The sequence below is a fragment of the Aphis gossypii genome, chromosome 3 (genome assembly GCF_020184175.1).
Source record: "Aphis gossypii isolate Hap1 chromosome 3, ASM2018417v2, whole genome shotgun sequence".
NCBI classification, from domain to species: Eukaryota; Metazoa; Arthropoda; class Insecta; order Hemiptera; family Aphididae; genus Aphis; species Aphis gossypii.
The window spans coordinates 23,758,243-23,777,247 of NC_065532.1; the positions used below are offsets into that span (position 1 = coordinate 23,758,243).

Consider the following 19,005-nt stretch of genomic DNA (forward strand, 5'->3'; position numbering starts at 1 on the left):
TATAGAAGTTTTTTCAAATATGTCTGTTACTAAGTTAATGTTTCAATAATGTATTGGACTTAAACCTCATTACTACTCTAAGACCGGAATTGAGGCATTAATTGGCTTGTCGAATACGACAAAGTTTTAGTTTATTGGTTATTATTTATTAGTTGTTGAGTTCCGTAGATCGTGGGCCGACCGGGATAACGAAATAACTTAAAAATACATAGTAAATATTAAATAGTAAATGAATACCCAAAACCTATAATTTGAACGGCCAAAACAAAAATATTTTTATTTTTATTATTCAAAAGTAAACATTAAAATAATCAATGTTTATTGTATACTATGACCGTGGTTGAACCAGGTAATCGGACCACAAAATAGAGATTAACCGGACGTGGAGGTGGTTCGTTCCCATCCTGTAGTACGTTTGCGCCCGTTTGTTTCGTTTCGTTCAGCGTTCTCCGTGTGATCAGCTGACGCTGCCACTGTCGTTGTTGCACCGCGGACACTGCGGACGCGGCTCAAGGTCAACCGACAAAAGCGAACGGTCGCCACTATCGTTGTTGTCCCGTTTCCACCGCCACCGACGTTTTTCGCGTTCTACACACGTCCATCGGTTCGTCGACTCGACCGCCGTCAGTGTCAGTCGTCGGCCGTTGCACCGTCACACGTCAGTTTGGTTTTCGTTTCTGTTGAGCGACACCCGTCGTCGCCAACGTCGCGTTATCCACACGATCACCGCGCACCGCCAAGAGTATTTCCGCAAATCGTCTAAATCTGTAAGCGATAGACTCTATACGTGAGTGTGCGCTCGCGTCCTGTGCATTTCACTGCGATTAAGTTCATTGCGTGTTTACCGTGACTTAGCGACTGTAAGGTACGTAATATCTCTGGTGTTACATCCCGTCGAATTTCTCGTCGAGAAATCTCGCCATCCCTGTCGATCGTTGTCCGGGTCAGTGTGTGGCCCCCTGTTGTCATATTTCGTGGTACGCCAACACTTGCAAACACGGCTCTCCGAACGCGCGCCTCGCGGCTGTTGACGACATGCCATCGTGTTAGGTCTGACGACAGCGGATGTAACATGAACGACATAGAAACGATCGCTGCCTCGGTGTTCTACTCCGCCAGGGACGGACGGCTAAAACGATTGCAGGTGAGCAGAGTCGACGCGTGGTTAGCCCCAATACACAGGGGGTTTTGAGGGGGGTGGTGATAATTTTTGGTGCTGTATGACATATTGTGTTGTTTATGGTGGGTATATATTATTGGTTCTGTGTACAAAGACTGACTGCTGTCGGTTCAATTGCTGCAGTTACTGTTCGCACACTGAAGGAATTATTTTGGTACACTTTGTCACCTGGGTCTCTGTATTTGCCAGCCGATAGTATCGGTTATCGAAGGATATAGTATACTCTATTTCCACCCCCCAATTAATACTTTTTGTGGTCTTGCACTTACTTGGATAGGTAGTTTTTCTTTTTTCCAATCATATTACCTTCAATACAAATTTTAGTAAAAATTATAAATATCTAGACTATCTAAATGTATTTTCAATTGTAATTTTTGGAAGTCAGCTTAGTTATCGAATATAAATTTTTCTCTCATTTTGTTGTCTAATATGTATTATATTATAATTATTTTTTTTATTAAAATATAGATAGGTACCTGATTAGAAAGTTTTTTAAATTGAATTTGTTTGACTTAAATATTTAAATTCATCTTTGGCTTCGACATTTAAATGTCATTCTTTAATTACATAAGTCCACTATAATAATACTGTATGACTATTTATCATAGGTTATCTACAAACTACATTCCTTACTTATTCACTAATACAAAATGTTAAATGTATTTATTTCACTGATTTTAAATACACCTATATCCATCATAAGTTTAAAATAAATTATCCTAAGAACTTTTTACAAGTATCTAACTAAACAGGAATATCAATCTTAGCTTCTTAATTATTAAAATTGTTTAATTAAATAAGTTGTAAGCCCATTACCTATCTACATAATGTGCTCATGTGTTAAGACATTTACCTAATAAGTTTTAAATAAGACCTAGTTATTTTTACCAAAAAAAAAAATATATAACAATACATAAATTAAAATATTTTATTATTCTGTTTAAGGCGAAACAGAGGCCCACTTATGTATTCATTTAAAAATGTTCTTAATCAATTGACTAAATAAAATATAATTCATTACTTAAAACTAAGTACTATTATCTATACCTAGTTCATAGGTACATTGTTTTATAGCATACTATTAAAATGAGGTAGATTAGATACATACCAGATATTTCACTTTTTTACATGTGCCTCTAATTATATTTACTTAATTTTTCTATCACAATCCTTTTACTTGTATTAATATTTTTAATTAACTTTAACATCTATTCAAGTAAAATATTAAATTGTAGGTAATATTATGTCCTTTAGATTTCTTTTATACATTTAATTATTTATAAGTAGGTTAAAAAAATAAAAATAAATACTTTTCTGTTTATTTCCAGATTTATTAAGTAGATATCTTTTGTTGTACTTGATACTTTCATTTATTTGTGTTAGCTATATTGTAATACATGTATCTATACAGTGTACTATAATATATTAAAATATTATAAGTCATATTTGAATTTTATTATCAGTATTATTAATTAAACATTTAGGCTGAAATTTAGGAATCTAAATAATATGAATGATAATAAAAATTGTTATAATTATAAATTGAAAACATTTATTTTCAAAACATTATTTTCTTAATAATCTAGTTATTAGGTAGGTATTCAAATAGATTAACCTAATAATTTAATCAGAATTTGGTTTTCTAAGTTATAATTATGAAATTTAAACATATAGTTTCTACTTCATAATCGTTAATATAATATGATAAAATACTATTTTAATTTACCACCAATATTATATTGTAATTTGTTAATACTTCCTTTGAGCTTCGCTCAGGGCTTTTTTAGTAGGACACTTAGAATATTTGATTACATTTTATTAATTGCCTTATATTATATTGACAACATTGCTGATAAAATAAAAACTAAAATTGTTTCATAATTAGTTTTGATTGGTACCTTCATGTATGATATATATAGATACCTATTATGTAAACAATATACGCGCGTACATTTAAAATAATATTATGTTATATTATTGATTGGAGACCAAACAAAAACAATTTGTCGAACGATGTTGATCTGTTATACATTTTTCTCTAATAAGAACCTACACGACTATAATATGGCGACGTATACTTTTACAGTGTGTATAAAATAACAAATAACACAATCAAAGATAATGAAAATTATTATAATATAATAAAACCTAATGGAAAAAAGGAAAGTAACAAATTGTATAATAATGCGTGTTCAAAGTGCTCTTATAGCACTGCATCGTGTAATATTATGCGTGTAAAATTTTTTTAAATATTGGTAAAAAATGTAAACTCCTCGATTGTTAATTAAACAAACGGTCAAAACCGGTCGGATCGCTTGAAACGATAATTATAAATTATAAAGTTGACTTTGTAACAATATAATTGCGCCGAAAAAAAAAACAAAAAGCACGCTTCACTGTTTTTCTCGTAACAATAAAAAAAATGTATATTTATACTTCTTTTTTGAGTGGTACACGATGACGATGATGATCATCATCGTTTTATAAATATGAAAAGTTGTTAACAATTTCATTATCGTAGTTACTAGTTACGTACGCGGTACGCACACGCGTTCGAATAAAAATATTGCGCGTCGACATAAAGGAAAAAAATACACTAACGAACGCATTGATCGTATATTTTATTGCGCACCGCCAAAATATAAATCGGACGTTTTTCTCATGGTCGCCACGTGACTGAAGTGGCAGCCGTCGATTTGTATCGTGTTTTATATTATCATTATTTGAAACAAAAAAAAAAAAAATCACTACGTAGGCTATCGTAGCACAATTTTCAAAACATTTTATTATTTTAAAAAAAATATAATAATAACGCCGATGCGTAACAATAGTGTCTTTTCAAATGGCAAATGTTGACCGCGCGTGCATTTACGCAATTAAATCGTAAACAAAACCTCTCTCGTCGGCGTTCTCCTGGCTTCTCGCTGTTGTTTGGCTCTCGGTCTGCGTATAATAATAATAATAATAATAGAAAAAAATAGAATAAATAATAATAATTACAATAATACAACATTGCGTTGTTGGTTGTTACATATTTTACCATAATGATATAATATAATAATAACATCGGCCGATAACCCAATAACGATGACCCATTAAATTGACGTGATTTTTTTCAAGACGACCGTTTTCTCCGTCGGTTTTCCATAGGTATAATTTTTAACGATTCGTAACACTACACTTAGCGCACGGCAGAAGTCCTATTATTTTTATCACCGTGTCCGGAGCCGATTTGATATTTTTCATAACGAATCTATGTATGGCGTATAAAATACAAAATTAAAAGCGTATCGAACCAGTACAATTTCATATTTACGTTAATAGTGATTTATCAACGTTGTTTAATTGCGTTTAACAGCTGCTGCCGGTTATCGACTTCCACAGTTGTTCCACGCGTCGCTACTTTTCTTATCTAAATACTTGAATAAAATAATAATATTATATAGGTTCAATATCCTATAACGGCTACAGCTGTAATGTTTTATTCTGTTCCGTTCATTTTATGTTTTTGGATTATTAGTTTAATACATACGTCAGTGTCAACATAATAAATAATCTAATTATTGATATTATGCCCATTCGTCTGATATTTGTAAATATTGTCTATCTCTGTTTTACTTTTTATGTATGGTGATTGTAGTAGTAACAGAAGACTTACACATTTATTATTTTTTTTTTTTTTAATTCAAAATAAAACTCGGGTACTACTCGGCCATTGATTATCTATATGAAAATGAAAGACATTTTAACATCGAAATAACATAACGTTTTAAAATAAGATATGTTACCATTGACTATTGTTTTCAGTTTTGTTATCGATGTGTAGCCACCGAGTTGGGCGAGAGATTATGGAAATAATATTATATTTTATATTTATCTAATATAGTTTATTATTCTTAGTTCTTATCTTTAACCTAGTGTATATTTCTTGGAGTGCTAGGATACCAAGTATAAAATTATTATTATTATTTTTCTACTGTTATTGTAAACACGACAGCAATGAACAAACCGTTGTCCGTCGTCCAGTTCTCGGTGTACTTACTTCTTTCCGCTACGAGTTTTGTTGTGGTTGCCAATAGGCAACGGCGGCGCACTCGTCGTCGTGTCCAGCTCTAAAAACGGGTTTCTTTGTGTGCTCTCGAGTTATTTTCATATCGTGCCGGATGGCGGATGCCGTCAACGACGCAATTGGTTGGCGACCGCTCGTTTTTCAACGAGATCTCCGTCGGCGTAAAAGATACGGAATAAATAATAATAATATAATGTGTAAATAAAAATAATAATAGTTGGCCGTCGTAATCTCCTAAATATTATACACGTCACATGTGTGTATGTTAATGTGCCTATATTGTGTATATATAGCAATAGTCTACCCACTTACCGGCCGTCGTTTGACGCTTTCTATCTCGACGAATAACAATATTATTATATTCAATATTGTTTTGTCGCCAGAGTCGTATTTACAAGGTTTGGGTGATCGGTTTCCTGTCCCTTGACCTTTATTTCTTAATGCTAGACATTAAAAAAAAAAAAAAAATAGTAATTGTATAATGAAAACGTTCCATATTTGTACAATTTTTTACATATGGCATAAATTAAGCACGCCATCAAGTAGTAATTCAATCACACCTTATAGAATGATAAATATAATATCTTTATTTGGAGACTTATAGATTCAAGTCTTGGATACTAATTGTTCAATATCAAGTAGTATAATGATGTTTTATATTATATTATTAACTAAAAATTAAATCACGATTTGTTTTAAATATACCTAGTAGAAAAATAATGACCCCAAAATGTTGTTCCCACCAGTAGCCAGTTGGTGCTATTTATGTATTATCTTCATATATTACCCAGCTTTCCACAATCATGACTGCAACTAGGCACCGACTATGGTTAGCCTAGGATCGTTACGAATTCTCGATAGGTAGCGGTTTCCTTGATAGCTGTTCCATTTTCTACTTTAATCCCTCTTTCTCGCCCAATTAGTGTATATTCTGAAATCAGACTATAATTCTTAAAGTACACAAAACATACCCGACTGTTTCCTTTTCGATTTACTTATATTGATTTTGTGATTATATGACTTGATAACTTATAATAGGTGTAATATATTAATTGTAAGCCAACAATTAGTATTAACAATTTGCATTAGACCAAGTTTTAAGTTAAAGACAACAACTGTTTTAATGTATTACGAAATACACTTTAAAAGTTGAAACACGATTTGTTTCATAATTTTCTACCAAATTGAATTGATCTTCTTTATACTTTCATTGTTGTTCTTACTTAGCGTTTTCGGCCAATTAACATAGAAGAACCCAAAACTCCGTTTTAAATTGAACATAATATTTTTAAGTGTTTTCCGATTGTTGTGAATGAAAATGCAGTTTCTTATTAATAATATGTATAATAATTTTATGTTATGTACTTATGTATTAGATAATTTCTTTCATTAAATAACAAATTAACACCAAATTATTATAAATTGTAGTATAACATTATGATTCTATGACCTACATAACCAAAACAATACAAGTACTAAGTAGTATTAAATAAAGTATGACTACGTATAAAACGGCTTAACGGGTTTATTTTAATTACAAATTGTATACATAACATTTTAGTTCGTTTATTGTATAATGAAAGAATGGATTTTAGTCCAGTATGACAATATTCACAAATTATAGTATGGATGTATCGATGTTCCAATATTAGATGGGTACCATCTACAAAAAATATTTTAATTGCTATGTAGCTTTTACTAAAATTGTATAAGTTTCTAATGATTTCGAAAAATTTAAATATTTTTTCGCGCATCCTTTATTTATTCTGGTCAACTGAAACATAAATAATATTACAAAAATAATATAAGTATATTACCTATGTGTACATGTTTAATGTATTACCTAAACGTTCTAAACCATATACGCATATTATAAATAAAAAGAAAAATTATAAAGATAATAACTGAACCGTTTTTGGTAATGCTTAGGGTTATTCAGTATATAGAAAATAATGTATTTCCCTAATATACGCATTGGGTGTGTTTCTGCAGTAGGGTCTATTACACACGTGTATTGAATTCGCACGTGTTCCGGGCTTCTTGGCATAAACACTGCTATACACGTACGTCTGTTAATTATTGCGCTTGGTCGTTGGCAAGGTTGTTACACGACAATACCTATGTAATATTATGTTTTGCTTCCTTGTTTCGTTTTTACTAGTTGAATCACGATTGAAATATATTATTTAAATTATCGTTGATATAAAATTAAACACAGATGACGAATGAAGGTGGACATGAATAGATGAGACGGGAGGAATACACTGTTGCTGTGCAAAAATAAAATTTGTGCGTAGTCGAACGAATTAAATTTATTTTTAATTTAAAACATACAAATAATATATTGTATTATTGTATTGCATGATACCTAATACTTCATACATGATTGGTTTTTATTACGGTAACGTCAATTAAACAAATATAGGTATTGCTGTTGACACTTTTTTTAAATAGAGTTAACGTTCGCGATATGATTTCGTTCTATTTTACCAAAACGTAAAAAATAATAAAACAAGATATTGTTATGTTTTGATTTCAATTCCATTTGAACCTATTTAAATCTAGTTTTATTATTTTCATTTTGCTATACTACTTTCTGCCCTACCATAAATATTTATTTCGACTTCCGATTATAATAATATGTTGATAGCTATCAGCAATCAGCTAAATACTAAGTCTTATACTATTATACTATTACTATAATATATATATATATAAAATTCTCGGTATATATTTGTTCCTCGATTTGCTCATAAACAGATTTTTATTATTTAAGCATCAACCACCATCATCCACATGGTTATAGGCTTACATTAAACCAACATTATAATATTATAGTAAAAGTAAATAAAACGTCAGACTACCCACATCAAATGTTGGCCCCCTGTACTAAATATTTTTGCAAACCGTATACACAACTTTAAATCGAGAAATAATATAAAATAATAAAAATATACATTGTTCTTATATGTAAAAGCAGCATCCTAGTTAAACAATTATTCATACTAAAATATTATATTTGTCTATAGTAGGCATCTATGTACTCCTTCATTTATTTTTAAATATATAAAATAACAATTAATGTATTCTATGAATACATGTATTTATTATAATTTATAATATTATCATTATTGTATTACTGTTGCATAGGTGTTAAAATTGTATACTTAAGTTCCCATTATTAATTAATATAACACATAATAATATAAGTATGTAGTTAAAACCCTTTTTTGCAAAGTATGTTAAATTATGAATTTATGTACAATATAACTATATAATTTACCAATTTATAAAATTGTCTCTCAATGGTAAATGTTGACTCACCATTTCAAAACAGGAAACAAAATAAATCTCAATAATCCTTCAATAAATAAAACTAAAATTATAAAATATATTTTAACGTAATAAATGTAATAATCTGTTCTTACAACATCAATACAAAGAAATTATTTATTTCATTAATATGTTATATGAAGTAATATCAGTTACACCTGTTGTTCTCTTTAATAAATCTGTATTAATCCCGGTATTAGTTTTATAAATTACATTGCTTTACATCCATATTTATATAAATTAATATTAATACATTGAAACTTCTATTTTACAGTCTCATTGACAACAAAGTAAACATCAAGGTAATAATTATATATTACATAGAAATGTTTTAAATATAATTAAGTGAATTTGGGAATAGTTCTCAATAATATCTGTTTGTAGAGGTTATTGATGGCAGTCAAACCGTTTAAATATTAAAAAAAATTATTAGTAGTAAAGTAGTAAATTGTGTGATGAGTAATTTATATTATAAATAATAATTTAGGTTTGTATTCTTCATTTTTTTTTTTTTTATTACTCAAATTCTCAAATTATCACGGACTTAATTCCCCAAAAATAAATTTTGCTATTTGCACTTATGATGTTCACATAACTATTATGTATGTATTAGCTAGCATAATATATTTTATATCTTAAAATAAATCAATTAGATAAAAAAGGTCATTATGGATTAAAAGATACAGATTATAATAATATTATAATTATTTTTAGTTAAATCCATTAAATCCTCAGTACTATTATCATTACCATTACAGTTATTTACAATGATTGATTAATTATAATAGGTAATTTTAATTCTATAAAATAAAATTTATAGAATTATAACATTAAAGCTTTCTATGACAGTAACTAGGAAGTGAAAGGTAGAATGACATTAGACAAAGTGATTCACAACTTTGTAGGTATATAACATACTTCACATGCAACATATGTGTTAGCGAATAGTTCAATACCAAGGTCAATATTTTTCATACTAACAACGGTTTATAGAGTGTGATGATGTGTATCTACCTCTTATATTTTCATATTGAAATAAAACAATAAAATCAATATTATTGTTGGTTTTATTTTTATTAATTTAATGTTACCTATAATTATACTTTAATTTTATTATTTACTTGTATGCAATATTTTTGTATTAGGTTTTGGTATATATTAAGTGCAACAGTTTTGATTTCAACTTTGAACAAAATTGAATAACGTTAGCTTATCAATTTATCCCCCAATCTTAAATATATAGCAGTAAAGTGTAATATTCATTTCAATTGGTATATAAAATGTAATATTAATTAAACCATTTTAGAAATTGAATTCACAAACATTAAATTTTAACCTATAATCAGTCCAAAATTACCTAATACGTTATTTATTATTTTGAATAGTATGTTTTTGTTATCAATTCTTTTTATTTGTTTATATTAAAAATGTGTTATTAATTTAAAAATATTCTATCTAAAGTAATGTCAATAAATTTTAGATATTTTAGTTATTTTACAGTAATTAATTTTGTTCATTTTTAATATTTTAATGGTAAATTTTTAATATTAGTTGTTTCAAGGTAAAATAATATCCTTGTTTAATGTGTTACATAAAGTTACTTTCTGTATATTCCCTTATATTTATAAATATAATTAACAAAATACAAATTGATTTAAAATAAAATATTTCTTAAATTTAAATAAGATCTAAAAACTCTTTCAAATAATAATTATGTTTTCATCATCAAAAAATTAATTAAATAATACTTCTTTAAACCCTAATTGCACATAGTAGATACCTAGATATTAATGAATTTAATTAAAATCAATATTTTAATTATATCTTATTATTATTTAGTTGGTTTCTATATACTAATTATATATATCATTATTCATGAAAATTAAACATGGTTATATTTGCAATCTCTTACTTATATTGAAACAATGATGTACAACAAACCACTTATCTACATATTATATTAAATAATTAAATACGTATATTATATGAGTGTTTCATAAAAGATATGGGAATGAAAATTATTTTCTTGAGACTGCCATCAATATTGTTGACAATAGTTATAAGTAGGATAACTGAGTTCAATGTCTGTATTGAATATTATATGTACCTATGATATCAATATCCCACTACATTTTACTTCGAAAAATAAATGTGCTGCTTTCGTCTCCTTTCTTTCTTGCCTCTCTTCTTTTGTCTCGTCGGAATCATCAAACATGATCAATTATCCTCATAAACGTGTTATTTTTTTTTTCAAATAAATAAGATGTTTTTTATTGAATTTATCTCAGTAATTTATTTGGATCAACCTTGAACTGTATGAAATGACCACAATGTTGTACCATGTATGGAAGTATTTATTTATCGATGAAGTCTAGTTGCAGGTAGCTCGTACCCTTGACCCTTCCTTATAAGCTATAATACACTTATGGAACTTAAAAACGTGACTGAACTCTACTTCCTGGTGGTGACAAATGTTTTCCAATTTTAGGGTTTAAAAGTCTTAATTGTCTAATGTGCAATTAATTACTCATTTAGTATAATTCAGTTTTACTATAAATGACCTTAATATGTTTGTTTGCAGTTGCTGTTGGAAGGCAAATCAGCGATGGAAAATGCCAAACTGTTAAAAACCACAACAACTGGCGCTACGCCATTGCTGATGGCCTGTAGACACGGCCACTATGATATAGCCTTGTACTTAATCAAAAGACACAAAGTCGATATTGAACAAACAGGCTCAGGTAATAAATTAATAATTTCTTGATCTATAATCTTTTACAATATTAGGTATGTCCTTTGATCCCAATTTTATCCTTTTTCTTTAAAAGTATTAGATACATTAAGTTCCATCACAATATTTACTTTTAAACTAATTTTAATATATATTTTTAAAGTATAAACTCGAGTATAAATAATAACAATATACTAAATAAATTGCAAGTTATTATTAATTTTATTCAATTTTATCTTATCTATTAATAAAAATAAGATTTATATATTTTTTAATATGTATATAGATAGTACGTATTTTAAGAACCCAATACATAGTAAACATATTTTTATTTATGTATATTAAGTATCCATACAACTATAAATACAACTTGTATTTTTAATATTTAACAATTTATATTCATTTGTTTACAATTTCATTTTTTGCTAATTATGAATCCATTCTATGATAATTTAATGTTATTTAGTATACAGATTGATAAAGCTTATATTTTTACTTAGTCTTAGTGCTTATATTGTCAGATTTTATTTATAATTGGAATAGTTATGATGTCTTTGTTTAATATGTTAACATTCTCTCAATTATTTTACGTGCTAATTAATCATTATATTTCTAAACTTTATAGCTTTGTTTGTAATTTGATTTAATTTTTTTTTGTTTAACAGCTGTAGATTGATAACAGTAATAAATAAATAAATGAACATTAATCCGACATTGCAAAAGCAAATTATTAAATATCATAATAAATGTGTTTTGATAGCTATGTTTGTCTGTGTTAAAAGAATAAACCAATAACTATATATTTAAAAAGTTATCGGACCTATTTTGTTATTTACACTTATTATACTTTTGATATTTTAAAGGATAATCAATTTAACATATTAAGACACTTAATATTTCTAAAATTATTAAGATGATATCATCACATTATTAGTTTTCCATGCACAACATAGTAAGTTTAAATTCAGAAAAACTAATCTAACAAAAAGGGATCAAATTTGTTCAAACATTTTTGATTAACCATTTGGCCACTCCTAGGCATCTCATAAGCTTTTATTGATATTTTAATTTTAACATATTTCAGAATGAAAAGTTACATCTAACTCATTTTAAAATTAAAATACCATTAACAACCAATAAGCCTTAATGCTCTATGTAATATTTTTTTTTTTTTTTAAGTTTGATGATAAGTCAATTTATTCTAATGCAAAAAATTAATTCTGCCGTACTCAAATTATCTATATTGCACGTGGATTAAAGAAAAAAACAAATAGTACACTGACAAAAGTGTTTTTCAAAAACAAGTACAGTTGTGTCTCGATAACTCAAATTTCAAAGGAAGTAAAAATTAATTCGACTTTTGTTTTTTTTATTTAAAAATATTGCATAGAATGTATAGGAATTCTCTAGGAATAAAAAAAAAAATTCAAGTTATCGATGTTTTCGAGTTACGAGGTTTGAGTTATCGAGACTCCACTGTTTAAACTAGTTAACTAGTAAACTATTTAACTAGTTTAAAAAATTATAGTGGAAATAAAATAAGTGCCTTGCTTTATAATTGTTATCATGAAATTGATTACCTCGTATGAAATTTAAACTGTAACTTACTCTGTGTGACTGTGTCATCCACGTTGAAGTATTTGAAACCTACATAAATATAAACATCTTCCTGAATTCGATAAATATAAGTATATATTATGCTGAAAAAAAGTGAAAACTATATTTCTAGATGGTATAAAAAAAGTTATTTTGAATAGTACGTATTTTCACTCATTGATAATCCATCAAATGCCATATTATTATATTTAACATAAAACACTTGAACTTAGTATTATTTATTTGTAATTCAAATAGCCATTTTTTGATCCAATATTGAATTATGTAATACTAATAAGTAATATAATTTATAATTTAAAACTATTTAAATAATTTCTACGGTTTCTTATAAGTTATAATTACATAAACGTAGGTTACTAAACTGCTATAATTGTTTTGAATAATTATTGTTATTATTATTATTTAAAGCTATTTAGATATTGTTTTTACTGCTTAAAAATTAATAATTATTAAGTAGGTAAAGTTATTATTTTAACTTCTGAAAATAAGATACATTTTATTCTGTATATTGATCATATTAAAAATTACAAGTGATAAAAAATATTTTTTAAATATAAAACTAAGAAGTAATTAACAATGAAAATATATGTTGGTAGTTATACTAAACAAATATTTAAACGCCAGCATTAATATTTCGGAACACTATAATATGAACGTATTCCTCTAAAGGCATAATTAATAATTGTATAAAACATTTCTACATATTTCTTACTATCAAAAAAGGTCATTAATAATTGTTTGTTATTATTTATCTGTCATAAAAAGGTTATCTATTCCTTTCGCAGTGATTGGCCGTTAAAATATTTTTGTATTTTTATTTATAATTTGATCCTCGTATTGAATTAAAGAATCAATTATTATTAAGTAATAAGATTTTTGGTAATATTTATACTAATTCAATTTATTTTAATAAAATAGAATAAATTTCCAGACTTAAAAATAGTGTTTTTGTTTCGTTGTAGTAAATATATTTTATATTATGAGTATGTAGTTGTAATAAGTACAAATTATATTAAATTAATATTATTATTAATCAGTAACGGCTCGTGGCCAATGGGTTTACGAAGAAATAGTGCACAATTATACATTTAATTACCATAATAACACATAAATATTATTGTAACAATTTTTTCCCTTGTTAAATAAATAATATATTTAATTGTCAGTTATAAATAAATAAAGAAAACAATAAAATAAATACAATATTTTGCCAGTTATGTATCAATTTAGTTGTTTCATTTCATTAAACTGAAATAAATACAACAGATTAAAAATATATTTATCACTTTAAAAAAAAAACGCTAACGAAAATGATGGATAATAAATATTCTTAAGCAATTTTTTTTTTAGATAAGTGGTATGTGATGTGTAAGTGCTATGTCGTAGGTATTGTCGTCGTTTATACTTGTAACCTGTATAGTTAGTTGTATGCATGCACGCGCGAGTTAACAGAGTTCAGACTACGGACATGTCTGTGCATGTCTGTTCGGTTAGCCTCGTGTTTCGACAGGCAATGGTTCTCGTGCGGTATTTATATATTATGTTGGTGCACGTCAGATGCTGTACTACACTACTACTGTAGTCGAGTGTAGTAGTATAATATGTAGTTATAGTTTTGGAATCTGACTAATTTAATCATTATTATTCATTACGATTTACAGCCGTAATATATTATAGTACCATCTACTGAGACACTACCACAGTTAAGGTTTTGTGTTCATTGTCCAATAATGTTATGTTATGAGTTTTGTTATAACATGAATATTTTTTTCTTTTTATTTTATAAATAATACCAAGTTTCGAGGACGTTAAACAACCACTGCCATTCCCCAAAGGCCCAAACACTTTCCATGCATCCGCTCTTGTATGTTATCATTATTTTATAATTAGGTAACCGAAGATTATAATATTATTATTCTAGATAATTTTTTTTATTATTTGGCGTTAGATGCCAAATGTCTACCTAATGCTGGCCCATTGAATCTGTAGCCTTGTGAACAATTTAGCGATTCGGCGTCTTCTAAATTTATAAATATTGTCCCATATTTTTTTTTCTATTTGTAACAATTGGTGTTTTTTAACTAAATGTCAAGTGTAGAGATGGAGTTTTAACAGTCTACTTTAAATAATTGATAACAATGATAAATTTAAAATTTACTATAAATGCATAGTTCTATAAAACTAAATAAATAACGTTAATATTAATTATAAATGTATATTTTAAAATTGAATTTAATAACAAATCCTACAAAACATTCATTGAGTCCATCCTACTAACTTGTACTTAAGTAATTATGTTGCTTATAGGGCATCAATAATTTAAAAATTAATCAAATAATGTTACTGATCTAATATGTCATAAATGTATATTATAATAATATGTAGTTGGCCGGTTTGTCACGTAAAAAAATGTTTAAATATATTATACGTGAATATGCGAAGAAAAGTGTATGATAATTTAATTTTACAAGTCGCAATATTATAATTATGAACTGTACTGTCGCGTCAGATTTGTGTTCCATAAAATGTATTCTATCTTCATATTATGTAACATAATTTATGTTAACATATTATGATGCATCCTAAACGGACTAAAGATAGTGTTTCCTTTATCATCAAATAAAATACCAAACCAAGGTTTGATTTAACTTAATAATAAATAAACACAACTCTGGCAGTATTTATTCTGACTTTTTTTTTGTAAAACACTGATTTTCTGTTCACAGTTATGTTTGACGGTGAAACTATAGAGGGAGCGCCACCGCTATGGTGTGCGGCCGCTGCTGGACACCTGAACATAGTTAAACTGTTGATTCGAGAAGACGCCATAGTGAACTCTACAACCAAGACGAATTCGACGCCGTTACGTGCCGCGTGTTTTGACGGACACTACGAAATCGTCAAATATCTAGTCGAACATGGTGCAGGTGTGTTAGCCATCCGTTTGTGTACATTGTTACTACTTAGTCAGCATCCCTCAAAACCGTCTCATTCATAATCCTCGCCCCGAGCTGGGGGTTCAGATTTATGAGATGGCGATATCGCAAACTCTGTGTGATCAGACGGGTGCCATATAATATATTATTACGTCGTAATAGTACACATAAAAAATTATTATTTTAAATTATTTATAATTAACACGATTTTTAGAAATAGCTGATAAAGATTCATACGTTTAGTATTAAAGTAAACATTTATCAGTAGGATCTAGGTAAATAAGACAATTCGAGGAAAACAAACTTGTTTTCAAATTCCATATCTCGTAATGAGATTGATCATATTTATCTTTCTTTTTATAGCATGAAAAACAGTCCCTTTTGACCCTTTAAGTATTTTTTTTTTTTATCTGTGATGGGTGGAAAATATCCTATTTTCGGGTGCATTTAACCTAATACCTTTGGGTTTCTAGTAACTAATGTATATCATGTAAGTGACTGCGCCATCATATGTATTCCGGGAAACGAGAGTCGAAATGTGGTGCAATCGTGTTCGAGCCAGAAACCTTGGTATATTAAATTATTCCCATTTTGATTTTTATTCAAGTAAATTTCTGCTTTAGTTGTACTAAGACGTTGTAAATTGACTGCACACTTGGTCGAATTGGTAAAAAATAAAAACATCTGGAAGTTTTACCAGCTGTAATGTGTATTTATCCATAATGGTGTGTAATCGAATGTCATATTATACAAAAAAATAAGTTATTACGGAATTTCTCGTGTACGTGCGACGATCGCCATACTCCTGTTTAATCGTCACCGTGAAGGTGAAATTTATTAACCACGGGAACAACAAACTGTTGTTTTTCTTCGTCATCTAATTATTATTTCTTCGGCGGCACCCATTCAATAATAGATAATCGCTTGAGTGTTAAGAGAAAAGCGTATTTTATTACCTGGACAAATTATTTCTGTATAATTATTATAGTCGCTAAATAGTAACTAATAGTGGCGTCTTGAACACGTTATGAGTCTTATGATGTATGTTATTCAATTTTTATGTTTCACGCAAATTATAGATGGTTAAATTTTTCTCTAGACGATAGTATTTTTACTGCTTCCGACCGAATTCTTATTTTTCCATTTTCACAGATATCGAAGTATCCAACCGTCACGGTCACACGTGCCTGATGATCGCTTGCTATAAAGGCCACTACAAAATCGCCAATTTCCTGTTGGCCTTAAAAGCTGATATCAACAAAAAGAGCGTCAAAGGCAACACTGCGTTGCACGACTGTGCCGAGTCAGGTAGCCTAGATATATTTAAAATGCTCATACTCAACGGGGCCAAAATGGAAGTGGATTCTTACGGTTAGTGCTGCTCAATAATTGTATTATTATGTTATTACCACTTGGTGTTATATTATTATAACAGTAAAAATAGTACTACGCAATTTAGTAAATTATTAGTGCCAAAAAAAAATCTAGCCACATTGGCTGACAGTTGGTAATAATTCTTATTTGTGTTTTCTGTTAAAATTTATAGGGATGACACCGCTATTGGCTGCGTGCGTCACCGGTCACGCAGACATCGTCGACTACCTAGTTAAAAGTAACAACTTGGTATCGCGTAAAGAGAAGATCGAAGCCTTGGAACTACTTGGTGCCACATACATTGACAAGAAGAGAGACTTGATCGGTGGTTTCGACCTATGGAAACAGGCCATGGATCTGAGGTTCAACGTGGACGACGAACAAGACATACCGAAACCAGACAACGCACTGCCTATTGAAGCGTACGAATGGGCGCAAGAAGTGAAAAACCACGAGGAACTTAATGAACTGTTGTCTGAACCTGACGAGATGAGGATGCAGGTTTGTCATTTCAGCTTGTCTCGTTGGCCACTGCCTTCGTTGGTCTAAAGCCTAGTAAATGTTTCTCTTTATTTAAACGTTTTTTTTAATGTTTTTCTTTTTCCAGGCTTTGTTAGTAAGAGAACGGATTCTCGGTCCTACACATCCGGATACCAGTTACTATGTACGCTATCGAGGAGCTGTGTATGCTGATGCCGGCAAATTTACCCGGTGCATATCTCTGTGGAACCATGCCTTGGACATCCAAAGAAGTTCTCTTGAGTCTTGCCACCAAATGACTGTCTCTTCATTCTTCTCCTTTGCTGAACTCTTCTCTTTCATGTCTGATGCGTGTGCTACTAACGAAAACAACGGATACAGACAAGTGCCAGCGCTGTTGACTTTTGAGGACATCATTCAAGTCCTGATCAAAGCTGTTAACGAATTATGTGAACCAAAAGTGCCGTCTTCGTCATTAGATTTATCTCCTAGATTATTGCTCATTTCATTGGATCTCTTTAATATGGCTCTCAAGTATGTTTATGTTTGTTTAATAGTAAAGCAAGTTTGCTTGTACACAACATAATTCATTTTACTTATTATGTATGGTTTATATTTAGATTGATCAGGAACGATGAACATTCTCACCTGACTCATCGCTTACTATATCGTTTGAACAAGAGCAATGTTGTTGGACATCTCGGTCAGACTGCTCTTCATTTAGCAAGTGCGCGTAAAACTGCTCTGGCAACATCCCGGCATCCCCAGTCCATTAATTCTGAAGATGCATCTATGTTGCTGAGAGCATTGCTCAAGGTTGGTGCCGACCCTAATGCCCGTGATAATGAGGGTAATACACCACTTCATTTAGTCTCCCCCAAAGATATGACTACCATCAAACTGCTTTTGGGTGGTGGAGCGCATTACGATGCTGTCAACATGGCTGGTCGCACGTTCTGTGACATGCGCAAAGCCACCCCACATAATCCGTTGTGCCACACATCTTTGGCCTGCCATGCTGCTCGCGCCATACGCAAATACCGTATACCATTCGATGGAATTATTCCAGTCACGTTGAACGAATTTGTGGAAAAACACTAGTAAAATAGACATTAGAAGACATACATGTATAATGATGGTTTGATGTTTCTGTAATTTATTGTATGCACGTATAAAGAAAAAAAAATAATTATTATTTTATCTAATAAATTGTTTATAAACTTATAGTACAGACTACTACTATATAATCATTAATCAATAAGAAAAAAACTCATCAACTGAAAAC

At 29.3% G+C, this 19,005-nt stretch overlaps 1 protein-coding gene and 1 long non-coding RNA gene across 3 annotated transcripts; one reads left to right on the forward strand and one right to left on the reverse strand.

The window, feature by feature from the left end:
* The first annotated feature begins 462 nt into the window (after window positions 1–462).
* On the forward strand, window positions 463–18,946 carry LOC114132328 (protein fem-1 homolog A). Its single transcript, XM_027997756.2, has 7 exons — window positions 463–1,144; window positions 11,164–11,323; window positions 15,657–15,857; window positions 17,019–17,237; window positions 17,413–17,741; window positions 17,848–18,254; window positions 18,341–18,946. Exons 1-7 carry the CDS (start codon window positions 1,073–1,075, stop codon window positions 18,819–18,821), a joined length of 1,869 nt encoding a protein of 622 aa, XP_027853557.1. The 5' UTR covers window positions 463–1,072; the 3' UTR covers window positions 18,822–18,946.
* Window positions 3,933–5,375, reverse strand: LOC126550937 (uncharacterized). 2 transcript variants are annotated; one of them, XR_007604983.1, is made up of 5 exons: window positions 4,969–5,058; window positions 4,713–4,903; window positions 4,497–4,599; window positions 4,221–4,433; window positions 3,933–4,123 (listed from the first exon to the last, which is right to left on the reverse strand). It is a non-coding gene; the product is annotated as an uncharacterized LOC126550937 (long non-coding RNA). The 2 variants fall into 2 exon arrangements; XR_007604984.1 differs by lacking the exons at window positions 4,713–4,903; window positions 4,969–5,058 and adding an exon at window positions 5,223–5,375.
* Window positions 18,947–19,005: the final 59 nt, after the last annotated feature.